The sequence below is a fragment of the Ascaphus truei genome, chromosome 1, assembly GCF_040206685.1.
Source record: "Ascaphus truei isolate aAscTru1 chromosome 1, aAscTru1.hap1, whole genome shotgun sequence".
In the NCBI taxonomy this organism is placed as follows: domain Eukaryota; kingdom Metazoa; phylum Chordata; class Amphibia; order Anura; family Ascaphidae; genus Ascaphus; species Ascaphus truei.
The window spans coordinates 480,096,051-480,120,883 of record NC_134483.1 but is presented as its reverse complement, the minus strand read 5'-3'; the positions used below and the strand labels follow the sequence as shown (position 1 = coordinate 480,120,883).

The window sequence follows — 24,833 nt, the reverse complement described above, 5'->3', positions numbered from 1 at the left end:
AAGAGGTAGGATAGGTCTGCAATGTGTTGTAAGAAGAGGCCCTGCCTCAGAGAGCTTACAATTTATAGGCAGCCTAGGTTGAAACATTGGTACAGGGGATGAGAGGTGCTGGAGAGTTTCAGAATGCAATAGAACAGCTGCAAGATTACCAAACATCAGCGAACGACATCAAATGGTGACACCCTTTAGCTGCTGCCAAAGGCTAACACCTTTTTAGGCAACGCAGGTGTTATATCCCAGTGATTGTTCTGTAGAATGAAACAGCAGTATACAGTAGATCAGACCTGGACCTAACGGCAGTCATGCAGAGGGGAGGGACAAATAAGCTCCAGGTGGTATTTGAAGAATCTTTTTTCCTCATGCTCTTACACCATCCATGCTGGCTTAGTGGACAAGGGCAGTGAAGGCATATTGGGTAGTCTCCCTTAGTGAGATGCCTTTGGGGCAACTCGGCTATTATGTCCCAGTTTTTTTTGGTAGAATGAAACAGCAGTATAGCACAGTACTGAACTTCATGGCAGGCATACAGGGGGAGGTATTGATGAGCTTCTGGTGGTCTTTGAAGCATCTCTTTTCATCATGCTGTTAACTCCATCCACACTGGCTTAGTGCACAGGGGCAGTAAAAGCACATTTTGGAGTCTCTATAAGGGAGATGCCTTTGGGGTAACTCAGGTGTTATATCCCAGAGATTATTTCGTAGCATGAAACAGCAACATAGCACAGTAGTGGAGCTCACATCAGACATGTAGGAGGGAGGAACTGATGAACTCCAGGTGGTCTTTAAAGCGTCTCTTTCCTCATGATCTTACTGCTGCGGCCGAGTTTATTCGAGCATTTGCCCGTTCTCGGCCGCAGCAGTAACCTGGCGCGCGCCGGAGGGTGCCGGGCGCGCGCCGAAGCAGCAGAAGAGCGCCCTCCGATCGGGGTGCTCTCCCTCCCGCTGCCGGGTCCGCCGGGTCCCCCGAAACCCCCTGCCGCCATCCCCCACATCGCGGGACACCAGGGCTCCCTCGGGGAGCCCTGGACGCGTGTGCAGGGGGCGCTGGCACCCGATGACGCGTGACCGCGCATCGGTGACGCGCGGCACGCCGAGGGAGTGGGGCTAGCAAGCCGGGGCATCCCCCGGCTTGCGGAACTAGCCCTGCTCGGATTAAGTGTGTCGGTAGTGTAACACCATTCACACTGGTCTAGGGGATGGGCACAACCTTCTCCTATAATCTACAGAATCTAAACTCTGTCTCAGACCTTACAAATAGCTAATCAAGTGTACTGTACATAGGAATAAGACATTACAGTAGCTCTGCTGCTCCAGAAAAAGCCTAATATACAGTAAAGGAACAGGGAAAGCTAAATATGCACATTATTTTCCCTGTCACAAACAACTTAAACATACATTTATTAAATAGTATCAACAGCACCAGGAGGAGATTCAGTAGATAATTATGTGTTTGAGACTGCTAAACTGGCTTGGAAATAGTTATTGCTGCCCTTGTGTGGAAACTATATTTTTTTAGAAATCTAATTAAAACATTTTTCATATTAGCATTTCCCATCAAGATGAAAAAAAAAAAATACACACTGGTTTCACCGTACATAATTGGTTGCCTAAGAGTGTTCAGAGTTTCTATCTAATTATAATTATTGTCATATAAAATGAACTTGTTTACATGCAGTTTCAATAGTGCTCTGCAGCTCCTCAAAATTATTTTCAGAAAATTTGCATACCTGCCAACAGATATTAGCAGTTTTGCAGTTTATTTAAAACAATGTTTCAAGTCTGCAAAATTCCTATCCAGTATTTTCACCTTTTTTTAAAGAAACTCCCTCTGGTTTTATGTCACGTAACACACCAAGTTTAAAACACACCTTTTGAAAAGAAAGGCTTTAATGACTTATACTAATCATGCCTTAAAATCTTGACAAAGTGCTAATGAAGCTTGAGGTAATTTGTGTACACTGGAGTGGAAATTGTATCTTTTAGCGGCAGTGCTACATAATTACATACTTGCTTTGATAACCTAAAATTGTTCTCTTTAAAATATATATGGAAAAACAAACATTAACAATATACTGTACGCTCACATTTGTGAAATGAAGTCTTTTGGACACAAAAATATATATTTAGATATGCCCACTCCTGTGTATGTGAAATCTTGAGATAAACAAATCATGCTATGCTATAAAATAAATATAAGGGTTTATGAACAAAACATATGGTTAATATACAACAAGCAGAAAAAGAAACAATCTGTGCTACCTATACAACTAAAGGGATGATCTATGATATATGTAAAAAAATAAACAGTGTAAATAAACAAGGAAGTGATGGTGACAGACCATGTGAATATATATAGACAAGTGCATATATTACAATATTTCTATTTGTGGCGATACACAATAATTTCTTTGTTACATTGAGCACTGTGTGTGTTGAACTTGCAAAGGAATTTTTCATCAGGTGATTTTCCATCTATATTTCCATATATATATAATACATGTGAGTGAATGATGCACAGTGAGCACTGGCAAGTACATTGCAAGGCTTGATGGAAAATCACCTGATGAAAAATCCCTTTGAAGTTCAACACACACAGTGCTCAATGTAACAAAGAAATGATTGTGTATCGCTACAAATAGAAAGTCTTTCGATCAAGAGTAAATAAAAGTATCAAAGGAATGTTATAGTTACAAAAGTTATCAGTTATGGAAGTCCTCTTGGGTCAGATGTCCATTTAAACAAACTGGAACACCAGAATTTTTTTGCTGGTCAGCTGCCGCTTTATAAGATAATACTCATATGCATAGTAGAAATCTAAAAGCAGAAAAAGAAGCGCATGCTCCCATAGTGCGATCAAATTGTATTTTAATAGATCTAGTAGATTATAGTAAAAAGGAAACAAATCCAATGACGTAAGCTTATAAAATGTGCCCTTACTCTGTGACGCTAGATAAACAGCATTTCATTATGGTATCTCAGTGTAAGTTCCCGGGGGCATCTCGTAGCTGTTCCTCTGCTCAGATCCTGTATCAGTACCTTAATCTCTCGTGTTGCAGGGACATGTCTGCATCAACTGCGTAGTGTGGGATATCCCAAACCATTCCCTGATGTGAGTATTGTAGCTTTGTTGTTTTGGGAGCGGGGGGGGGGTGGGAGGAGGGGCAGAACCTCGCCTGTGAACAAGGCTAATGGTCAAGCGGTGCTTTTTGTGTCTGGGCATGTGTGATCGCAGGAGAATAGCTCAAACTGCCAGGCACCTGAGCAGGATGTTGTGATTCTCCTGGTAAACCCTGCATGTGCTATCCTGATAGCTAACACTGTCCGCAGCTCAGTATTTCAACAGATAATATTTGAAAAAAAATTGGTGTGTGTGTGTGTCCATGTGTGTACTCGTGGGTGATATTAACAATCCAAAAAAGCATTTCTATCAGTACATTTTGAATAAGTATTTCCTGTCAGCACATTTGGCGTAGTCGGGAGGATAAGCAACCCTTTCAGTACAGAGGGTAATGGGCCTGGGGGATATACAGAGTTAATAGGCCTGGGGAGATAAGGAGGTAATGAGCCTGAGGGAGGGAACTAGGTGTACTTTATACAGTAGAAACAAATCCCCCCTAAGACTGCTGGTCAGAAAGCGCAACGCACAGCAGATGCTAATACCAATTATAGACTATCGGGACATAGTATATAGCATGGCACCCCAAACCCACCTTAGCAAACTAGATACCCTCTACAATTCAATATGCTGTTTTGTTCTCCAAGACACATCACTGCGAAATGCTCAATGAACTAGTTTGGCCATCACTTGAGTCTAGTTGCAAAGGTCATCTTTCCTGTCTTGCCTTCAAATACTTTCTGGGCAAGCTACACATCTATCTGAACAAGCTCCTCATCCCTACCACATGTGGCACTTATCATCTTAGATCTGACACCAAAAGATTTTTTTTTGTATAAAATGATCATGTGTAATACAGTATATGTGTAGCACACAAATGTTGCTTATACTGTAGCATTCATATATGCAGATGTACCCAATTTCCCTATGCCTAAGGGAAACTATGCATGCTGCTCCAGATGCAGCGGCCATTATTTTAACAAATCACAGTGCCGTTTTTGTGTGCGCTGCTGTGCTCCACGTGGCACTAACGCCGCCAATCGCCCCAGGCACACGTGTTTATCGCGGTTGCATTGTTTGAATTTCATGGATTTTGTGGATTTTGTGGAATTAAATGCAATGAAATGAATGAATGTGTACAGTACTGTGCTACTGTGCTACTGTGTCAATTTGAGGTGTTTAAAAGCCAGAACACTAAAATGCCATTTTATGCACTCGTCTGCACTCACGTCTAAAGGTGGTATGGCTGGAAGAAATCCCGCACCATGACATGGGAATTTCGATGTATACACCGCGTGATTTGTTAAAATAATGGCCGCTGCATCTGTATAACTTTTTGCTCACAGGAGGCCTAATCCTCCGCCACTGGGATCCTGGGGTGAGCTCTTTCTCCTTACATGCAGTGCCTCCAACTTTTGAGGGATTCCAGCGTTGGCGGGATAACCCCTCAACGGACCCAATAAACACTATACAACTGAATATGATATAACTTCTTTACTGTACACACTATAACCATAAATCACATATGCAATACAATACAACAATACAGTAACATGGGTGATTATCCCCAGAATACTTAGGGTGCGGTAGAACCAATACCCCAGGTGTCCTGCCCAGTCAGTCCCACCCAATGTGAGTTAGCGCTATCCTTGTGAACCGTTGGTGCACTTATAACTTCCTGGGCACTCCTGTACCCAGGTGCAGCTGGTGAAGTAAGGAACAGTCAGGTCCCACGCAGCGGGGCCTCCAACATCAATCCCCTTGCTCCTTAGGATCCTGATCCACCTCATGGGTGAGCTCCAGCTGGAGTGTCTCACTTGAATCACCGAATCCTGTGACCTGGTCCCAGGCCATCCCAATCTTCAAAAGTGGGGACAAAAACACTGTCTCAAACTACAGGCTCAAACTATCTCCCTTCTCCCAATCCTATCCAAAGTCATGGAAAAATGTGTCCACTCCCAATTAAGCTAATACTATAACAAGACAAATTTCCCTAGCCAATTCCAATCTGGCTTTCGCCCCAAACACTCTACCGTAACTACCCTGCTAAATGTTTGCAATGAAATCCAGTGTGGAATGGAACGGGGTCAACTCACTGGTGCAGTATTCCTAGATTTTGCAAAGGCTTTTGATACAGTTGATCATGCTATCCTGCTCAACAAACTCCAGAGCTCTGGAATAGGGAAGCATGCTTTAAACTGGTTTCAGTCCTACCTATCAGGTAGAAAGCAACATGTATCCATCTCTGGCTCTAACTCTAACCCCTGGATATCACATGTGGCGTCCCGCAAGGCTCTGTTCTGGTCCCCCTACTCTTCTCAGTGTTCATCAATGATCTTCCCACAGCTTGTCAGGAAGCCTCAATACACATGTATGCAGATGACACAATCCTATATGCACACAGCATAGCCCCTCTGACCTTCAACACATACTTCAGTCTGACTTTTTCAGACTCGAAAACTGGATTTCCCAAAACAAACTGTTTTTTTAACAATGACAAAACTGTAACAATGGTGTTTGGGACCAAGACTAAATTTGTAAAGCTTCCAGCGACTGAGCTCCAGATTAGAACCAACACTAACACCACCCTAACTCCTGTTACTAGTTTTAAATACCTGGGCATATGGTTTGACTCCCACTTAACATTCAGGATGCACATTGATACCCTGACAACCAAAACCTATGCCAAACTAGGGGTACTTTACAGGAACAAATCCTCCCTAAGTCTCCTGGTCAGAAAACGTATCGCACAGCAGATGCTAATGCCAATTATTGACTATGGAGACATAGTATATGGCTCAGCACCTCAAACCCACCTTAGCAAACTTGACACCCTCTACAATTCAATTTGTCGTTTTGTTCCCCAATGCAACTATAACACACATCACTGCGAAATGCCCAAAGAACTAGATTGGTCATCACTAGAGTCTAGGCGCAAAGTTCACCTTTCCTGTTTTGCCTTCAAATTCTTTATGGGTAAGCTACCCAGCTACCTGAACAAGCTCCTCACCCCTACCACATGCAGCACCTATCACCTAGATCAGACTCCAAAAGACTGTTCATGGTCCCAAGGCTCAACAAAGTATCCAGCCGCTCCTCCTCTTACCGTGCACCCCAAAACTGGAACAACCTACCAGAGACTCTTACATCCACCACCAATCTAAGTTCTTTCAAATCTAAGGCTGTCACACATTTTAATCTGGTCTGTAACTGTTTCATACGCCCATAATATAAATTATCTTTAACTGTGCATGCAATGTCTTGTATATAATGTATACCCTGCTCATTATGTAACTGTATTTGTAAACATGTATTATTTGTCTTAACTCTGTGCCCAGGACATACTTGAAAACGAGAGGTAACTCTCAATGTATTACTTCCTGTTAAAATATTTTATAAATAAATAACCGCATTGCCGTCCGGTCACAGGAGCAACAGCACGAAGGGGAAGAGTCCTTATCTGCGGCCTTCCCTGCAACACTCCACTGGGGTGACTCAGGGCCTATCTGGGGCCTAGTCAGGGGCACTGCTCTCTTGACATTACCTGCTCTCTTGCCGCCCTCCGTCAGACTGATTTGTGGGCTCTCAGCCCACGGAAGTTATCCTGTCTCTCCTGCTCACATTAGCCCTATTGGCTGGGACTGCACCATGTGCATAGCCACCACACATCTATCTCTGTGCATGTGCACCTCTTCATTCTGTGCATGCGAAGAACAATATGGCTGCGCCTGCTTTCCTGTCAGCAACCCAGCAGCTTCCCCCTCCCCGGAGGTAAAGAGGGGGGACTCTGCTACACAAGCAAATAGACTACCAAACTTCTCGAACTGCGACCTCCTTCCCGGGAGCTGCAGCATTCGCGCCCCCCTCACCTAAGGACTCAGCGTCAAATGACATCGCGGGTCATGTGACCTCACGTCACGTGACCCGCAGCGTCATTTGACGCTAGTTGCCATGATGACACGACATCACATGACCCTGCTGCGTCATTTGATGCCACGTTGCCATGGCGATGCATTGGCTGGATCCTGCAGAGACCAGGTAAGGGAGTTACAAAGGCCTCACGCCTCCACTGACATTTAATTTAAATGCAGTGGGGAAAAGCACAGGGCCTCTGTAACCACCGTGCTCCACCTAGAAATTCTCGCACCCCCCCACTTTGCGCACCGCTGGGCTACAGTACAGTATATTGTTTTGTGCTTAGCATGTTCTATTCATAAAGCTGTTTTTGGACAGTTCATGCAACAGAACAGCTATTGTTGCGATTAAATGATCAAATGAACCTGCCAAATAAAAAATTAAAACTGCCAAAAAAAATGTTGCCGAAATTAATTGACAAAACAAAGTCATAAGTGTTTATTCAATAAACTGTTCGTTTTCCTATGCAAAATTTCCAGAAAAAAAGAATGCAATTGAATGCAGTAAAAATCAAGGATTTTTGCCGTATTCATGAAGAATTATAATTGCAGTGAGATTGCTACAATAAAAAAAATCTCATTTGCATGCACGTTCCACATCAGATGTGTTATAGTAAAAGCAATATGTGTTTTCCAACTCAGCCAGACATCCAACAATAAGGAGAGAAGACAGAGAGGGGTTAAAGTGGTTAAAACTGATTGACTTTTTCTATACCACATGTGCAAATTATGGATCACAAATCTGTGTTTATTAATGAAAAAATTAGGGATTAAATGATTTTATACATTTCATCACCAAATATGTAATTTATGTTCCTTTGGTCTCCATGTAATAAATTATATGTTGGGGAAACTACAGTACTACAGTAGATGTTTAAAGACACGGATAAAGGAATACTTCTGAATAAAAATACTTTACTTTGTATAAAAATGGTACTGTACTAGCTTTGAGTAATGAATTCAAATTTTGTGTCAGAAAGCTGGTTCCTAAAAGAAACCGAGGAAGAGATGGACTTTAAAAAAAACTTATAAATAGCTATCTTCTTGCCTCACTTCTTATGCTCAATCCTCTGAAAAATCCACAATCTCACATGCCTGGGGGAGAAAAAAAAAATATGGGCAAACATTTCTGTGAATGAAAAAATGAAATTGCAAAGCTTACTGAATATTATGTGAATAACTCATTTTGCAAGATTTCTTCATTTGCACACTCTAAATAACAATAATAATCATAATAATAAATATGGCACTATACTTTTCCATCAAAAAGGCAGTAAAGATAATTATTATTATTATTTCATTACATTATATATCATTATAATGTAATATACTATAAAATGATAATTGATCATTTTGTATATGTTTTTTCCTCTACCTAACACATCTCTTTCTATCTATATAAAACTGTGTTGAGTGGCAATTATTCACTATTTCATCTTTTTGTTTTCGTGGCGATCTTGATAAATGTTGGTTCATATTTTATATAATTTGACACAAATTTCCATGCACATTAACCCAATATAAAATATTCAATTGTATTAACATCAACAAAAAGGAAGAAGAAAGGGAAATGTATTCATACAGTACCATTATCACGTTTGCATAATAATTCCAACATATTTATACAGGTGTATTATACTGTATAGTTATTCCTCTTATTGCTTGCTGATGCTAAAATTCTAATTTGTGACACTTCATGCATGACCTAATCTTGCAAATGTTGTTTCTTTACCAGGTGCCAAAATTCACCGCAAATGTAGCATTTCTTTGCCATTGCAGATATTTTAATCTATCACGAGACATTACCATAGTGTGTGAATGTCTGCACATTCACAAATGGATAGAATAATTGTTTTTTGAGGGGTAGAAATAGGGGCACAGTGTTTGGGCTGCTGCTGTTGCTTTAGTAGTGCTGTGGGCTCAAATATGTTATTATATAATAATATTAACTTAATAAAACTATTAGCATTTAATGTAACTGGACTGACCTCTATCTATGTCCATTCCCTTGGCTGGGGTCTGGCCTGTGCTAGACTCTACTGCACGGGGTCTATGTCTATTGTCTATTATATTATAGTAGTATATGAACAATAATAATATTAATAATAATAATAATAATACAAAAACAACAATAATTCCAAGAAGGTATATATATATATATATATATATATATATATATATATATATATATATATATATAGCAGAATCTCCCTCCTTATCTCAGATGAGGGGGAACTGCTCAGCTTTCCAGCAGTCGGCGGAGCTCCGCGCAATCGGGGAGATAGTGGCCTGCATGGACTGAAATGGGAATACATGAATCCTCGGGGGGGAGAGGTGATCACATGGGCTGTCCCAGCCAATGGGATGCATACAGTCCTTGGAACAGGATATTATCTGTGCGGAGAGCCCGCGAACCAGTGCTAACGGAGTCGCCAAGGAGGAAGGCAGTGTCCAGGGGGCAGTAGCTCCTGCATTAGGCCCTCACCTTGCCTCCTAGGCCACAGACCTGAGCCAGCTACAGCGGAGTATTGTAGGGAAGGCCCCAGATAGGGACCCTTCCCCTTAGTGTTATAGTAGCACATATGACAGGTGTATCTACAGAGATACACAGAGAGAGAATCCCTTTGCAGGCGCACCACATACCTTTATAAAATAAATGTGGTCAGGGTAGATATAACGTGTATAATAGAATTTTTTTTAATTCAAATACGTGATGGTGCAATAAAAATAGCAAATGTATAGGAGTTAATATTTACTATGTTAAAAGACACTAATGTCACAACAAATGGTCCAAAGAAGCTACTTTGGGCCCATTCAGCAGATGTGTTTAAATGATGTTGATACACTGTCTAAAGTATTAACATATATCTGAAGTATAACAGTATATGTCTTGAGATTTGTGTCTCTCAAAACGAGGTGACACCTGGTGGTGCTGAGATGTATTGCACCCAGGGTCTAGTTTCTCGCTGTTGTGTATCTATGCTCCAAAACGTTTTGTCACCTCGTTTTGAGAGACACAAATCTCAAGACATATACTGTTATACTTCAGATATATGTTAATACTTTAGACAGTGTATCAACATCATTTATACTCATCTGCTGAATGGGCCCAAAGTAGCTTCTTTGGACCATTTGTTGTGACATTAGTGTCTTTTAACATAGTAAATATTAACTCCTATACATTTGCTATTTTTATTGCACCATCACGTATTTGAATTAAAAAAATTTCTATTATACACGTTATATCTACCCTGACCACATTTATTTTATAAAGGTATGTGGTGCGCCTGCAAAGGGATTCTCTCTCTGTGTATCTCTGTAGATACACCTGTCATATGTCTATGATTTACTCCCTAGGCAGCACGCCCTTTTCAAACTAGGGGTTTTTGAGCGAGGTTTCCATCTATAGCTACCTGTTATAGTAGCACTACTGCGCCAGTGGACGGACATCCAAGCGGCGACCTGCAGCCTTGACAAGTGCTGCATGTGGCAGCAGAGAAGCAGAACCCTCCAGCTGGAGACTTCACAGTGGAATGTGCCTGGATAAGGGGTGAGGGGATTTATGTTGGAGGCCCGTGGTGCACCTGCTGGCTTACAGGACTCCTGAGTCTCCTTCTTGGTTGGTATGGGGAATATCACCATGACAGGCGTCTGAGGTAGTGTGCTTGGAGTCCTACTCACATTCGGTTACAGCGCCTCCACCCCATCAGGATCTCTGCGGCAGCAGGGGAAGTATCTGATGGGGAACTCCTCCCAGGTGCATCCTTCTGTGGAATAACTTCACTCTCACACAGAAGGGGTAGTTGGAACCAGGGCATCTTTATTGTCATCTCCATAGGCCGACTGCCCATCATAGTGGTTGTACTTAGCCAAGCATTATCAGGCTGACCATCTTGAGGAAGGTTCCTTCTGCTCCTCCACTCTAATCAGCTTGGTTATTCCACCTCTCCCCTAAGGGAGAGCACAGCTGTGCCAGATCCCTGGACACAGTGTGTAAACAGCTTGTCTTTCTGCCACTTCAGCTGCACAGCCTCACAGCTCTTGCATCAGACACCTGTACTGTCGGGCTCTGCTCTGTCACCCTGCAACACTGTTGCAGACACTCCACATGACTCTCACTGAACAGACTGACAGAACAGTCAGAACACCTAACTTTAGGCAGTGCTGTGTCTTATATAGGCTCTAGAACAGACCCACCTCTGTGTCACTAACAGTGGACACAAAGCATGTTGTCACTTCCTTTGCTACATATGACACTTCACCAGGGTTTGAGGGCAAACCTCCATGATTGTTACTGGCAGCCCTGCATACTTACCAGGATTACTGCCAGCATGAAGGAGATATGTACACCAATTTTACATATTGCTACATATGTATATATATAGTCAGATGACCGCAGTTCAATGCTAAATCCTCTACAAGTAAATAATAAGGACTAATATTGTCAAGGCTTGCAAAAGGGTTTTTTCCTATTATATACCATATCGTATTATAGAAAGGATTCTAGATTCACACCAGTGGATTCTTTCTTTATAGTGAATCCCATATTTTTCTTTGAGCCCCAGTTCTCCCTAACCTAGGGAACCCCATTGCTCACACAGATTAATATGCAGAGAGGGAGAGAGAGATTCCCCTCATATGGATTTAATCTAAATACGGATTTTTAGCAGTCCGACCAATGATTATTAATACGCCATGTGGATTGTCAGTGATGGAAAAAAACTCCCAAAAAAGGCAGAACCAAATCCACTAAAAGTATTCACCAAGTTCTTTGTGATATAACAACTACACACAATCAATATCTACAGTACGTACAGAACTCAAAACAGGTGTAGTGCAATAATAACCCCTAACTGAATAATGAATGTACTATACAAATGTAGTAATCCTTACTGTTTTTGGTGCCGCAATAACATGTGGTCCATGATGGCCCTAATTGTGTCCCAGTGATGGCCCTAATTGCGGCCCAGGAGGATTAACACTGAGGACCCCCAGCAGTGCCGTCGTGGCTGTCACCTCACCCAGCGTTTTTCTGAGTTCCATTTGCGGCGCCAAAAACAGTAAGGCTAACTGCATCTGTACCTGGTGGGAATTCTGTACATACTGTAGATATTGATTGTGTATAGTTGTTATTCTACAGAGAGATTGTAACATGTTTTATACACTAATCAATATGTAATCAAAACTAACATAAGCAACAACAATGTTGTGCTTTTGTGTGTTTTTTTTTAATGTTGAGGACCACACTATTGTTCTAAGTTTTTTCAGTGAATTATAGACTAATAATGGGGCCTAACTTCCATGTTAGGATTGCCTCCCTTCGGTGCTAAGGTACCACACCAAAGGTAGGGAGGGGTAGAGAGGGAGATGGGAAGCGGGGAGCCTGTAAAACTCCCAGAACACTGATCTGATTGCTAAAATAAATACTTTCATGTGGGTGGGTGGATGGGCCCCTGAAAGTCGGTTGCCCTGGTGCATCATAGCCGGCTGAACCAGTGGTAGTTCAACCACTACTGAGAATCTAATCCTGCACACTAGCTAAAAACCATCCCTTACTCCAATTCATATACCATGATTGCCAATTTTGATTTTATATGTCTTTATGCTGTGAATGCAAAACATTGGGGGGTGCAACTTTGGAAGCTCCTGCTGTTGTTGACAGCTATACCACCCATTTTAATGTGCAGTTTGTGTCCTTACCATGTGTGCAGTCACACATAGGTTCAGGAACTCACTATAATAACTGGGATCAACAATTCCATTTTTTGTTTGGCTAACCTCTTGGACATACCTCATGAACTTCTAGGTTCGAAAACCCTGTTGAGAATCTTTGGTCAATTATAATCTGCTAAAACTTCTAACTTTGCCACGGTTTAAATTAGTTATTTGACACAAAAGGGTTCAAATAAATTATCCCATTAACTGCATACCCCTTTATATATGGAATGTAGCATCAGACATACCTAGGAAGAAGCGTGATTACGCGACACAGATGTTGGTAGTCACCTTACAGGATGTCATAGGTGCTGGGAGTGAGAGCCCACTCCTCTATGGTGTCCGACACCGTGCGTTTGCATTTCTCTCCCCAGATCAGCACATACTGTAGGGTTTAAATATATTTTTTAACGGTTGTGGGTTCTTGTCAGTGTTGGTGGACTACAATTCACGAATGTGCTTGCTGCACTTTGCATTCTTGTCCCCCTTCCTAATATCAGATGGTTTGAAATGTAATAGTTCTGTACAGTACATAGGATCCCCTTCTGAGTGTTTTATTAATACTGAAAATTTAGCAGATCCCTGGTTTGGAGTTATAACCCTAATTATGTTTAACATATACCTTTTTCTGCCTCCACACAAACACATAAGGGGTTACTTAGTATTTATTAGTTGTTTATCTTTTTTTTGTTATAGCTTGTGGGAGATATATAATTAGGGAAGTTTACCACCTGCAAATTCAAATAATGAGTGATGCATGCTCTCGTGAGTAAAAATAGGCATATATGTGAGTTGTAGTTTGCCAAGACCAATTTTCATATCTTAATGTGAGGGTTTTGTATAATGAACAAATAGATTTCAGTGTATTACCGCTGAACTAAGTTTAGGATAAATGTTTGTCCTAATAATTATTTTATGGTGTGGAGACATTTCCTGTTAAAGAGCATTGACCAATCTATCTTCATGCACTTAAACCTGGGGAGGCTATATGAGGCAGGCATTACCTATGCTCTTTATCATTAATAATTACTATACATTACTAACCCTTTATTTTAATTAATGATCAGTGTGTATACATTTTTAATACTCACATTTTTTATTGGTAATTAAATGTTATGTTTTAATTGGTGTAGTAAGGATTTCCATCTTATACTGTAAGTAATGACTGCCACAAAAATATGGTGTCTTTTCTTCTCTCTAGTTTGTGTTTGTTTAAACTTTAGATAGATAATCTTTGGGGCTGCAGAATTAAGTAAGGTACAGCCATGGACTGACACTACACTCCATGACTTGACACTCTCATTCATGGGCACTGCCAGTGGTAAATTGTGTGTGTCCACAACAACACCACCCTAACACCATCACCACCGTCATAATTATTATCTCATTGCCAAAGATTGAAAATTGCATCAAATTGATATATTCTTGTTTTGACCATTTGTTGAGGCCCAAACGAGTCAGGTCCAGTACATAAACTGCTTTGACAGCCCATACCAGTGTAAAGCAAGTTAAACCACATCACCTACAGTATGTTGGAATTGGGATTTATAAAAAATGTTTTACCAGGAACTAATACATTGAGAGTTACCTCCTGTTTTCAAGGGATTAGCACTAGCAGCACTATTTGACAAGTTAGCATGAACCTAGGCCCAGCAGCTACCAATGTAAAATCTAGGTTTGCAAACTAGTGCATGGCTTATTGAATGTATGAAGTATGTCCTCTAACCTAACTACTAGTAACTGTTCCCTCTTGCAGTAATGCATAGGTTGAAGGAACAAGATCTGCTATAATGCTAAGCAGTGACACTGCAGAAAGCAGCAGCTAAAGGACCAAGCTTGGCTAGTTGGCTTGTAAAGGTTGAGCCATCTTTCTGGCAGACACATACATTTGTCTCCCTTCAGGAGAAGCAGTAGCAGCATCAAAAGCAGCAGCACTGTACACTGATAACACTACGTCTCAGCACAGGCAGGGAGATAAAATAATATCAAAATCCAATGTAATCCTTCATGATGAATCTAATGTCAGACTCATATAATTGGATTTCACAAAGATAACCAAAAAAATTGGAGCGTGAGGGGTCAACTGGCAGATCATCCAATTCATCACCATCATTATTCATCACTTCAAATCATTCATGTTTTACATTTAACATAGGTTGAGCTTGTTGGATTTTTTTCTTCTTTCAACCTAATCTAGCAGTACTAAAATATCTAAGTAATAAGTAACTATTAACAATTATTACATACAGTATGTGAATGATTAATAAATGCAATTAAATGTATAACAATTGGAAGTAGAAAGACATGATTATTCTACCATAAAAATGTAAGTGTAACAAACTTTTCTAGACATCTTTGTCATGATGACTGTCAAATAACTCCCTGTTCTGTATTTTTGCACCCCCTTTTAACCCAAAGAATTAACTTTTTTTTTGTTTGAAGTCCCCAGGAGTGCTTAAACCTTTGTGTTGCAAATAATATTTATTGGGATCCCTCCTGGTTTGTGGATTCAGTTGAATGTTCACCCATTGCAGAATATACTACAGTGAGGGCTACTATCCAAGAACCGTGACAGATCCTGACAGTAAAGGACAAGCTCAAGTGAGAATAAGAAAACGTGGGCCATAGGAATAGAATTGGGAAGGAGCCAATTGCTTTCAAATAGTTGTCAAGCCTCAAATGCTCGCCAATAGTCCATGTCTGCATCTCGTCAACTACCTTACCCCATACTAACATGCCCACATGCATTGTACCCTCACAGAATGCAATATGAATTCCACAAATGTCAGCCTAGGGACTACCAACAAAACATCTTTGAGAGGCTTGTCAGAGACCTCCACCTTACTTTTCTCCAAGACACTCCTTACTAATTTAATCAGAAGAACCACCAACACTACCACCAATGTCACCCTCTCTCCGACCTCGACTGACGTACCCCTTGACCCAGGCAGGCTAACAGCAGTCGCGATAATCATTATTTACTAGCACTCTCCTTACTTGCCAAAATTGTATATCAGAAACTCCATTTTCTCTCCCTGTGCAATCACTACTTAATGCATGTATGGTACTTGAGGAATGGATATTGTATCCCCCTGAAGCATAGTGCTTGCTCTTTCACTCTGCATATGATTGATTCAATGCACAGATTGCAAATACTTGGACACCACTCCTGTTGTGATGACTCTTTGAATCTTTGTGTTACAGCAGTCACAACCTCATCAGTGCTTGAAGCACTCATTATTGCTACCATACCCATGTGGACTATGACAGGCTAGAAATGGGTCCTGCTCTTGTATGTCTCCTGCTCCAGCAACCCTGACACCAGTCTGACCTGCATGCGCACGCAAAATACTGCTGTATTTCCTGTACACCTGTTCAAACAACAGATGGGTTTTGAGCAATGAAAGCATAAACAGTTTCTGTCACTACACAGACAGAATCAATGACAGAAGAAATAGGTGCCTACAAAGGTGACTCTGACCGTAACTCACTCTCCCACAAATAGGCAATAGCCTCTAAATCCTCATTACTACCTGCTTCCTATAAGACAGGGCTACTTCCAGAAAGCAAAGTTGAAGCAGAAGATTAAATTATTACTTCTCCCAAGCTCAATACAGACACAGTCTGTTCCTCTAATACAGACTGAACAGGCAAATGCAGCAGATTCCTAAGACAAGGACACAACTATAGGGGGTGTAGCTACTCCTATTGCAGGTATCAGAAAATCAACTGGTAAATCTACTGCTGCTCTTGATGTTCTACCTACACTGCTAACAGCCTGTTGAAAAAAACCTCCTCATTCTCCTAGGAGGGACACCAGCAGAACCCCCTCCTGCCCCTGCAACTACTCTCCATAACAAATATAACAATGAACCCAAAACAAATTCTTCTCGTACCTGTGTCAATCCTGCCTGTCTGTCACCTCCTCTGCCTGCCTATCTATCCCCACACTCTCCTCACAATCACAATGTGAACAATAGTGGGAAAGTGGGAGGAGCTTAGCACAAATCAAATGTTTTAACATTCACAAATGAATTTAATGTATAAACATTTGTGGGCAGATTTTATTCACAGAAAGAGAGGGTGAAGGGGAAAAGCCAGCAGTTTTAAGAGCAGTCATCCAAAATTGTTATTGTCCTCCCTGCCTATGAATAGCCGTCTGCGAATCAAATTTTGATCAAAACATTGCGAAGAATTTGCGGCTCAAATTTCAACACATTTGTCCAGCTCTATCTACAAAACATGTATGATTATTAATGTGTCATACAGTATCTACTGTTTTGTAAAGCAGTTGGAATAAACTTTATCTACAGTACATCATTTCAGGTGCATAGAACGTGTAAAGTACAATACCAAATTGAATGTAGAATTACACAAGTATTTGTGCTGCTAAATATTTGAATGCCATTACCTGACTACACTCAATGTCTACATCATCACAGATAATATATATATATATATATATATATATATATATATAAAAAATAGATTTTACCAGATTGGAGTCTGGAAAAAACGAGACAGCACACAGTCCAGTAGTTCCAATGAAGCTGTATTCAAAGTAACATGGCACCACCCTGAGGAAGGTCACGTTGAGTGGATCGAAACATTGGAGGTGGTGCCATGTTACTTTGAATACAGCTTCATTGGAACTACAGGACTGTGTGCTGTCTCGTTTTTTCCGGACTCCAATCTGGTAAAATCTATTTTTTACATGTGCATATGGGGCAAGCATCAGCATCTTACTATTGTTTACAGTGTGCCAACTGAGTGTGATTTTTTCATATATATATATATATATATATATATATATATATATATATATATTTTTAGCCCTTACAAGATGAATGTTTTTCATGCAAAGTGCACCGATTTTCGATTTGATGAAAAAGTTTGCTTTCATAAAAAAGTTCTCCACAAGTTCTTTTAAAGCTAAAAAGTAAAAAGGCTTATCATGTTCGATTAATTTCAATTACAGTATCTTTGCTTTTGAAATTCAATTGGAGTTTAAAACAAACATTTTAAAAAAAAGTACTGTGGCAGCTATTTTGCTACTATAAAAAGTGAAACACTTCAGTGAATTTTGAAAGTTTGGAGCAATTTTACTAGAACTTTAGCAAAATGTTTGTGGGTTTTCAAACTTTTGGGAAAGTTTCATTGAAACAGTGGCAAGCGAATCATGGCAGGTTCACACATCTCTATAACACAGACCAACCCTTGCTGTTCGCGGCTTTTACCTTCACAAGTGAAGTGGCATGTTCCTCTCTTTGCCACAGCTCCAGGGAAAATACTGTAAGTATGACTACGCAATTAAACAGCATATGGTATATAACATTTATTAAAGTAAATAACATCACGTTTCCTCACACATTCTCCATATTTTATTTGTATTACTACAGTATACTATACTGCAGGGGCAGCAGCCTACATGTAAAGAAGCCCATCCTTAAAGTGTCCCTTTTTTATGTGGCATGCAGTGTTGAATTTAAAAGGGAGTTCAACAGTAGTGGAACAAGTGAACAACAGAACACCTATTGGCCCTGAATTCTGGATTTGTTCTGCTCTGGAAATGAGGACATTTCCTCTCAACGATTCAAGACAGAGCTCTCTTTACTCTAGAGCGTCTCCATTCATATATTGCTTTCTCACAACTTCCACTTTATCTTCACCCTAACGTAATTTTCACTGCCTAGTCCTCACTCACCTCTCAACACTAAACTATCACTGCCATGCCTCCTCTAATATTTATATTTGCTCTGACCTCACTTCTTTTCAAAATACACATTTATTTCTTCCAGCCTCATTATTCCTCTAACTTTATTAATATATCTACATCTCTCCTTTCTTCTCCACTTCATAGTTCACATGAACTCCTTCCCTATCTGCACCCCTAGTCACTACACAGCGATACCTCCTTCACTAAAACACACCCTTATAAATTCTCCCAACACATTTTCTTCCTTTCCATGCTTCTCCTCCTTGCCTTATTTCTACATGCTTTCATCCACATCATCCACATAAAACGTTTACTCCTTCTGGCGTCAATCCCTCAAACCTCTTAACCATTCCCTGTCAGCCCCCCTCTATCCTTTTCTCCTGTGCCCTTTGGAATGTTCGCTCCCTTTTTAACAAGTTCCTCTCTGTGATGAATTCTTTTTCTCTCACTCTCTGCTCCTTTTTGCTATAACTGAGACGTGACTCACTCAGTCTGACTCTGCACTGGAAGCTGTCCTAGCTTATGGTGGCCTTTCTTTCACCCACCCGTCTACTGTACCTCCTCCTTTTTTCCTCTAAACTCCTTGACTGCCTTGCCTTCTCTCTCTTCCTCCATTTTTTCATCTCCTATTCTCTCCTAGACCCTCCATGCTGCAAAAGACAAAGGTCGCTACACTCTGCTCATATTGCTTGACCTCTCTGCAGTCTTTGGTACCGTGGACAGCGCTCTTCTTCACCTTCTCCATACTCTTGGTATCCATACCAAAGCTCTATCTTGGATTTTGTCTTACCTCTCCCATCGTACTTTCCGTGTCTCGTTTGCCAATGCATAATCCTCCTCTGTCGATCTCTCTGTGGGGGTACCCCAGGGGTCTGTCTTGGGACCTCTTCTCTTTTCACTTAGACACTCTCTCTAGGTGACCTTATAACATCTCTTCTGTTCAAATATCACCTCTATGCTGATGACATACAAATTTACTTTTCAACCCCTGACCTTACACCTGCTGTAGAGATCAAGGTTTCTGAATGTTTCTCCACTATATCATCCAGGATGGCCCTCTGCTGAATCAAACGTAACATGTCAAAAATGGAGCTCCTCAAATTTCCTCCCAAACCTGGCCCTACTACCTCCGTCTACATTATTGTTGGAAGCACTATCAAACATCCAGTATCATACTCTGCATACGCTGCCTAGGGGTCAAATTTGACTCCTCCCTCACATTCTCCTCTCACATTCAAATGTAGCTAAAACCTGTTTTTTCCTCCGCCATATTGCAAAGATATGCCCTTTCCTCTGTTGCTCTACTGCTATAACTCTGACGCAAGTCCTTATTCTCTACCGTCTCGACTATTGCAACCTTATGCTGTCCAGCCTTCCTGCCTCTCACCTGTCTCCCCTACAATCAATCCTAAACGCTGCTGCCAGAATCAATTTACTCTATCCTAAATCTGTCTCAGCCTCTCTCATGTTGAAATCTCTCTCCTGACTTCCTATCAAATCCTATATCACACACATAATTCTCTGCCTCACTTTTAACGCTATACACTCTTCTGCCCCTCCTTACATCTCAGGCCTTATTTCTCGCTATACACCCACCTAGACTCTTGCGTTCTGCTCAGGGATGTCTTCTCTCTACCTCTTTTGTATTTAAAGCTCTCTTCTGTCTTTAACCTTTCTCACTCACTGCCCAACAACTGTGGAATGCCCTGCACCTCAATATCCGAGTAGCACCTTCTCTAGCCACCTTTAAAACCTATTTAAAAACCCACTTCCTTGACGAAGCATATGGGGAGCTCCATGGCTGACACCACTTCATACATCAACCTTGGCCCCTGGCAGAGGTACTGTACTTACCAGAACACCTTCCTAGTGTCTCTGTACATTCTTGAGTAATTGTTCTTGTTGTTGTAGTTTTTATACTTCAGCATAATAAAAACTGTACGTTTTACTACATCATACACACATTTATAATGTATTGCTCTCCAGGTGCATAAAGAGCTATGCTTAATGATAAACCTCTTATTGGAAATTTTTGGAAAATTATTTAGCAGTTTCAGCAGAATGTCTTCCAATGCCACATCGTGGTTTTAAAAACATATCTAAGGAAATGATACAGTAAACACTTGATCGATGTTTAAGACAAATAACTTTTCTCTGCAACAATACATTAAAGATGTGAATAACCATCTAGAGTATGACAGTGCTTTTGTCAAAATCCCTTTTGAAAATATTTTTAAATATATATTCACCAAGTAATCATTCCCCAAATAGCTTACTGTTTGAGGCCTGGCAAAATTAGTGTAAACATATTTGATATATTTATGTAATTGATTATACTTCATTTAAAAACACATTTATTGTTCACATTGCCTTCTAGCACACCATTGTATGTTCTCTGTAGCAAGTATTTCCTTTCTTTATTCATACTGCACTCAAGAAATATCTGCTTTGTTTTTTTTTTGTAATTTAAGTGTAAAAAAGTATATATATTATTTTTTCTTAAAGCAAGTATGTCTACTAAAACTATAAACGTATGGTACCAAAGAAGGAGCAAATAAAAACAGAGAGCTAAATATTTGAAGAGTGTTGTGACTACTACTCAGAAACATTTTCATGGAAACAGGAAAATGCACAAAATTGGATGGAAAAACTCAAGCTTAATAATGCAGCCCACATGTTATTTACACAATAAAGATTTGAGAATCCTTCCAGGGTACACACTGCCCCTATGTGCACTCTGCTCTCCATTCCCTTCTTATCATCCATCTGTCTCCTCCTCTCCTTGCTGTCTCTCTCTTTCTCCTCCTTCCCTTGTTGTCTCCATCTCCTCTCCCTCCTTGCTGTCTTTCCACCCCTCCTTGTTGTCATTACTATACTCCCTTCTGCCCTGTGTGCACACTGCTCTCCATTCTCTCCTATTCGTCATCCATCTGTCTCCTCCTCACCTTGCTCTCTGTCTCCTCTCCCCTCCTTGCTGTCATCGCTTAGCAACCCTGTAACAGCTGAACCTTTGTATATATATATATATATATAATGCTTTGGTATATTTCCATACAAAGGTTCATATATATATATAGGCACATTCTATAAAGGATGGCACTGCAATCAGCCAAAAACTTGAATGAGCTTCTTCAGACAGACTTTATAGTATGTTACTAAATTGTGTAGATTTATATAATGATGCATAATGTAATTTCTGTATAGAAGCCAGGTCTTGAAGAAATTCAGAGCCAGGCAGATAGATGATAGATACTGTAGGTAAATATGCTGTTATGCCAGTGATGCATGAACAATATGATACAGTATATTATTAATAATACCTTGGTTTACTGTATATATTAATAGATACTATGTTGTCAAAAGTTTGTACAAGAATAGGAGTGTATAACTATACCTTCATGTCTTTGTAAAGAAGAAGATGTCTTTCTCGCAAAACAACATATCTCTCTTGAAATTTATTCCCAGTGAGTAGTTTTGACGGATCCTCTTTGCATTTCAAATAACCAGATTGCATGTGATGTAAAGGTTTCCTGCCTAAAAGAAAAACATATGTACAGTATATACTTCTAGTAATAATGCCTTATCATAAATTAAAAGCAATATTAGTCTTAATGATATATTTTATAAACGACTTCTTTTTACATATATAATAACCAATCTGCTGCAGGGTCCAGTTTTCCCAAACCCGATATGTCCAATACACTCAGAATATATGAAAACGGTAGGATTTCCCAAACCTGAAATGTCCTTATCTCTCAGTATATATAAAACATAACTATACCAGACAGTCAATCAGTTCCATTTGAGTCATGTGTAACTCCCTTATCTGTAGGTTTAAATAATAATCATAGTTTGTATTATATTCACAAAATGTTCATATAATATATTATTAAAAGCCCTCTCCCTTTTCCGGATTTTTTTTTTTTATCTGAACCGGGGTTCCCCTGACATTCCAGGATGTCCCCATTCCCGGAGATCTTTGTAGTTTTTTTGTATTGATAATGACACAAAAACTGCAAGGGACACTACTTGAAAGCAGTGCCCAAATCTCTAAATGATGTAATGGCCATCCTACAGTATTGGCCACTGGAGAAGCCTGGACAATCTCTCTCTCAAAGCTGCAACAATGTTGCAAATTTTGGCAAGACAGAAAAATGTTGCCAAATATTTAGCACAAAATCAATGGTTGATTTTGCATGGTTTGCAATGTGCTGTCAAAAATGTGCACATCTTTAGTTTAGACAAGTAGAAATAAGTCATACACTGGGCATCAAGGTGAACAAAAGTTGTTGTCATTACAAAATGTTTAACCTGTATAGTTTATAATTTAAAATTGCTGTTATTCAATTTGTAATAGAATTGTCACCCAAGAGGATTTGAAAATGGCAAAAGCATGGAGGGTGTTAAGTACTTTTTTTTTTTTTTTTTTTTACTTTTGGCAAACTAAACCTTCCAAACATAACAGTGAGAATAACTGTATTTGTTAGGTGTTAAATGTAATTATCATTCATAATCTACATGTTTTAATGATTCATTTCTCTGCCTAAAGTATATTTATCTGATAAGTATGTAGCTTTCTTGGCATCAACTTATCTGCAGACCGCAGTATATTTTAAGGAGGAGCATGTGATGCTAATTGTAAATCACAAAAACTTTTATCTGTGTACATTAATCAAATTATTGCAAACTACAACACACACAAAAATCATAAGTTGTATTACAGTATAGTTATGTTTAATATAAATTAGCATTTGCTGCTCTAAAGTTGTATGCAAACAGCTGGCAGCTAAGCCACTTTTAGTTGACCTTATAACCTGTATATTCCTTTTCCTATAACCTAAGAAGCACAATGTTTCTTTATTTGGAACTGCTAAATTCAGGAATAGTTATTGCATGTATGTGAGATTTTATTTTAGGAGTGATAACGTACTAATGCGAGATGTAATTAAAAACACTTTATCTATTTTAAGATTTACTGTAAGTCAGTGAGACATACGCTGTAGATCTGACTAGACAACATGACATACTGCTTGTGCTTTAACATCAAGGGTGTAAACAACGTGTCAAATTCATCTTAGATGCTGCAGGAATTGGCAAAGAGGAGAGAGAGAGGAGAAAGCTCTCTCTCGAAATTTGGGGAAAACAAAAAAAATGTTGATATACTTTAAGGAAAAAATTTGTCAGTTTGGCACTTGGTGAAAATGTTGCAGATCTCTAAATTGGTATCATTTTCTAGCACAACCAATTGTTAACCATGCTCACTATTTCATCTGTACAAAGATGAAATACAGTTTAAAGCTTTGATGTTTAAAGTCTTTAGAGAATACTGCTCATGGTATACATTTACTATTGTAACTCTTTTTGCTTATGCAATTATGCTAGTGGACTCTGGTTGTCATTTGGGCCTTTTGTTTTTTTTATTAATTTGGTATAGATTAGTGGATAGTTCTCTTTAAAGCTAATGGTCAATATATAGGTAAGAGCTGAAGACATACAGTTAGTAAATCTAGTATAGGGACTCCTATCCTGAAAGTATAGATGGGCGAATGCGCCCAAATCCGTTTTCTGGATTTTCTCGCATTTTCAACCCCAAATCTGTTTTGCGGTGTAAAATCCACAAATGTATTTGGTCGGTTTTAATCCGCACGGATTCATCAAAAAACTCCAATGGATACAACCCATGGAAGGATTTGTAGAATTCAACCCACGGATTTAGCAATTTTTTGGTGGATTCTTAAGAAGCCGCCAATGGATTTAATTCGACAAATCCATCAACAGATTGCAGAATCCGTGGAGTGTATTGGCAATAATAATAAAAAAATATGCAAAATGTGAATCACCCTTTTTGAGATTAATCCGCTGAAATCCATGGACCAAAGGAAAAAAATAACAAGTGACTCCCCACGTTGTCACAATTTAGTTTTATGCTTGTTTATGGCTCAGTGTTTAAAGACACTGACTGGCACCAAGTTTGATACAGGGGAACCTGGTTCAATTCCTAGAGCCTGTGTGATGGATTGGATAAAATGCCTATTTCTTCATCTGTAATACCTTGCTATGTTCCTTACTCAAAATGGCTACTGCAGCTACCTCTCCCATCAAGTATGGAAGATGGCACCCAAACCAAAAGCTGATGTGTCCACTAAAACTACAATAACAAGACCATAAAAGGACATGACCTAACAAGAACCAATGAGACACTGACCTGTGCATTGGCACACAACCTTTAGACCTCAGACAGCTCCTTTTGCATACAATCTCTCCCCTCAGCCCCTATATAAAAAACGCGGGCTGTAGCAATAAAGAGAAGCATTATCATTCTGAACTTTGTGTCAGTGTGATTTTTCTCAGTGCACTACCTACGTAGGAAACC

The 24,833-nt window shown here is 39.8% G+C and overlaps 1 protein-coding gene across 2 annotated transcripts in view; it reads right to left on the bottom strand.

Annotated features, from left to right (window-relative positions):
* Positions 1-24,833, bottom strand: part of ARAP2 (ArfGAP with RhoGAP domain, ankyrin repeat and PH domain 2) — a 406,381-nt gene that overhangs the window by 55,764 nt on the left and 325,784 nt on the right. Inside the window, exons 28-29 of one of the 2 annotated variants that reach the window (XM_075568070.1) lie at positions 21,855-21,994; positions 4,710-4,975 (exon numbers count right to left, since the gene is read on the bottom strand). In XM_075568070.1, the coding sequence (XP_075424185.1) occupies positions 4,868-4,975; positions 21,855-21,994 (248 nt within the window). In that variant the 3' untranslated portion in view covers positions 4,710-4,867. Of the gene's footprint in view, positions 1-4,709; positions 4,976-21,854; positions 21,995-24,833 lie in introns of those variants that run through there. The other variant, XM_075568062.1, reaches the window with a different exon arrangement.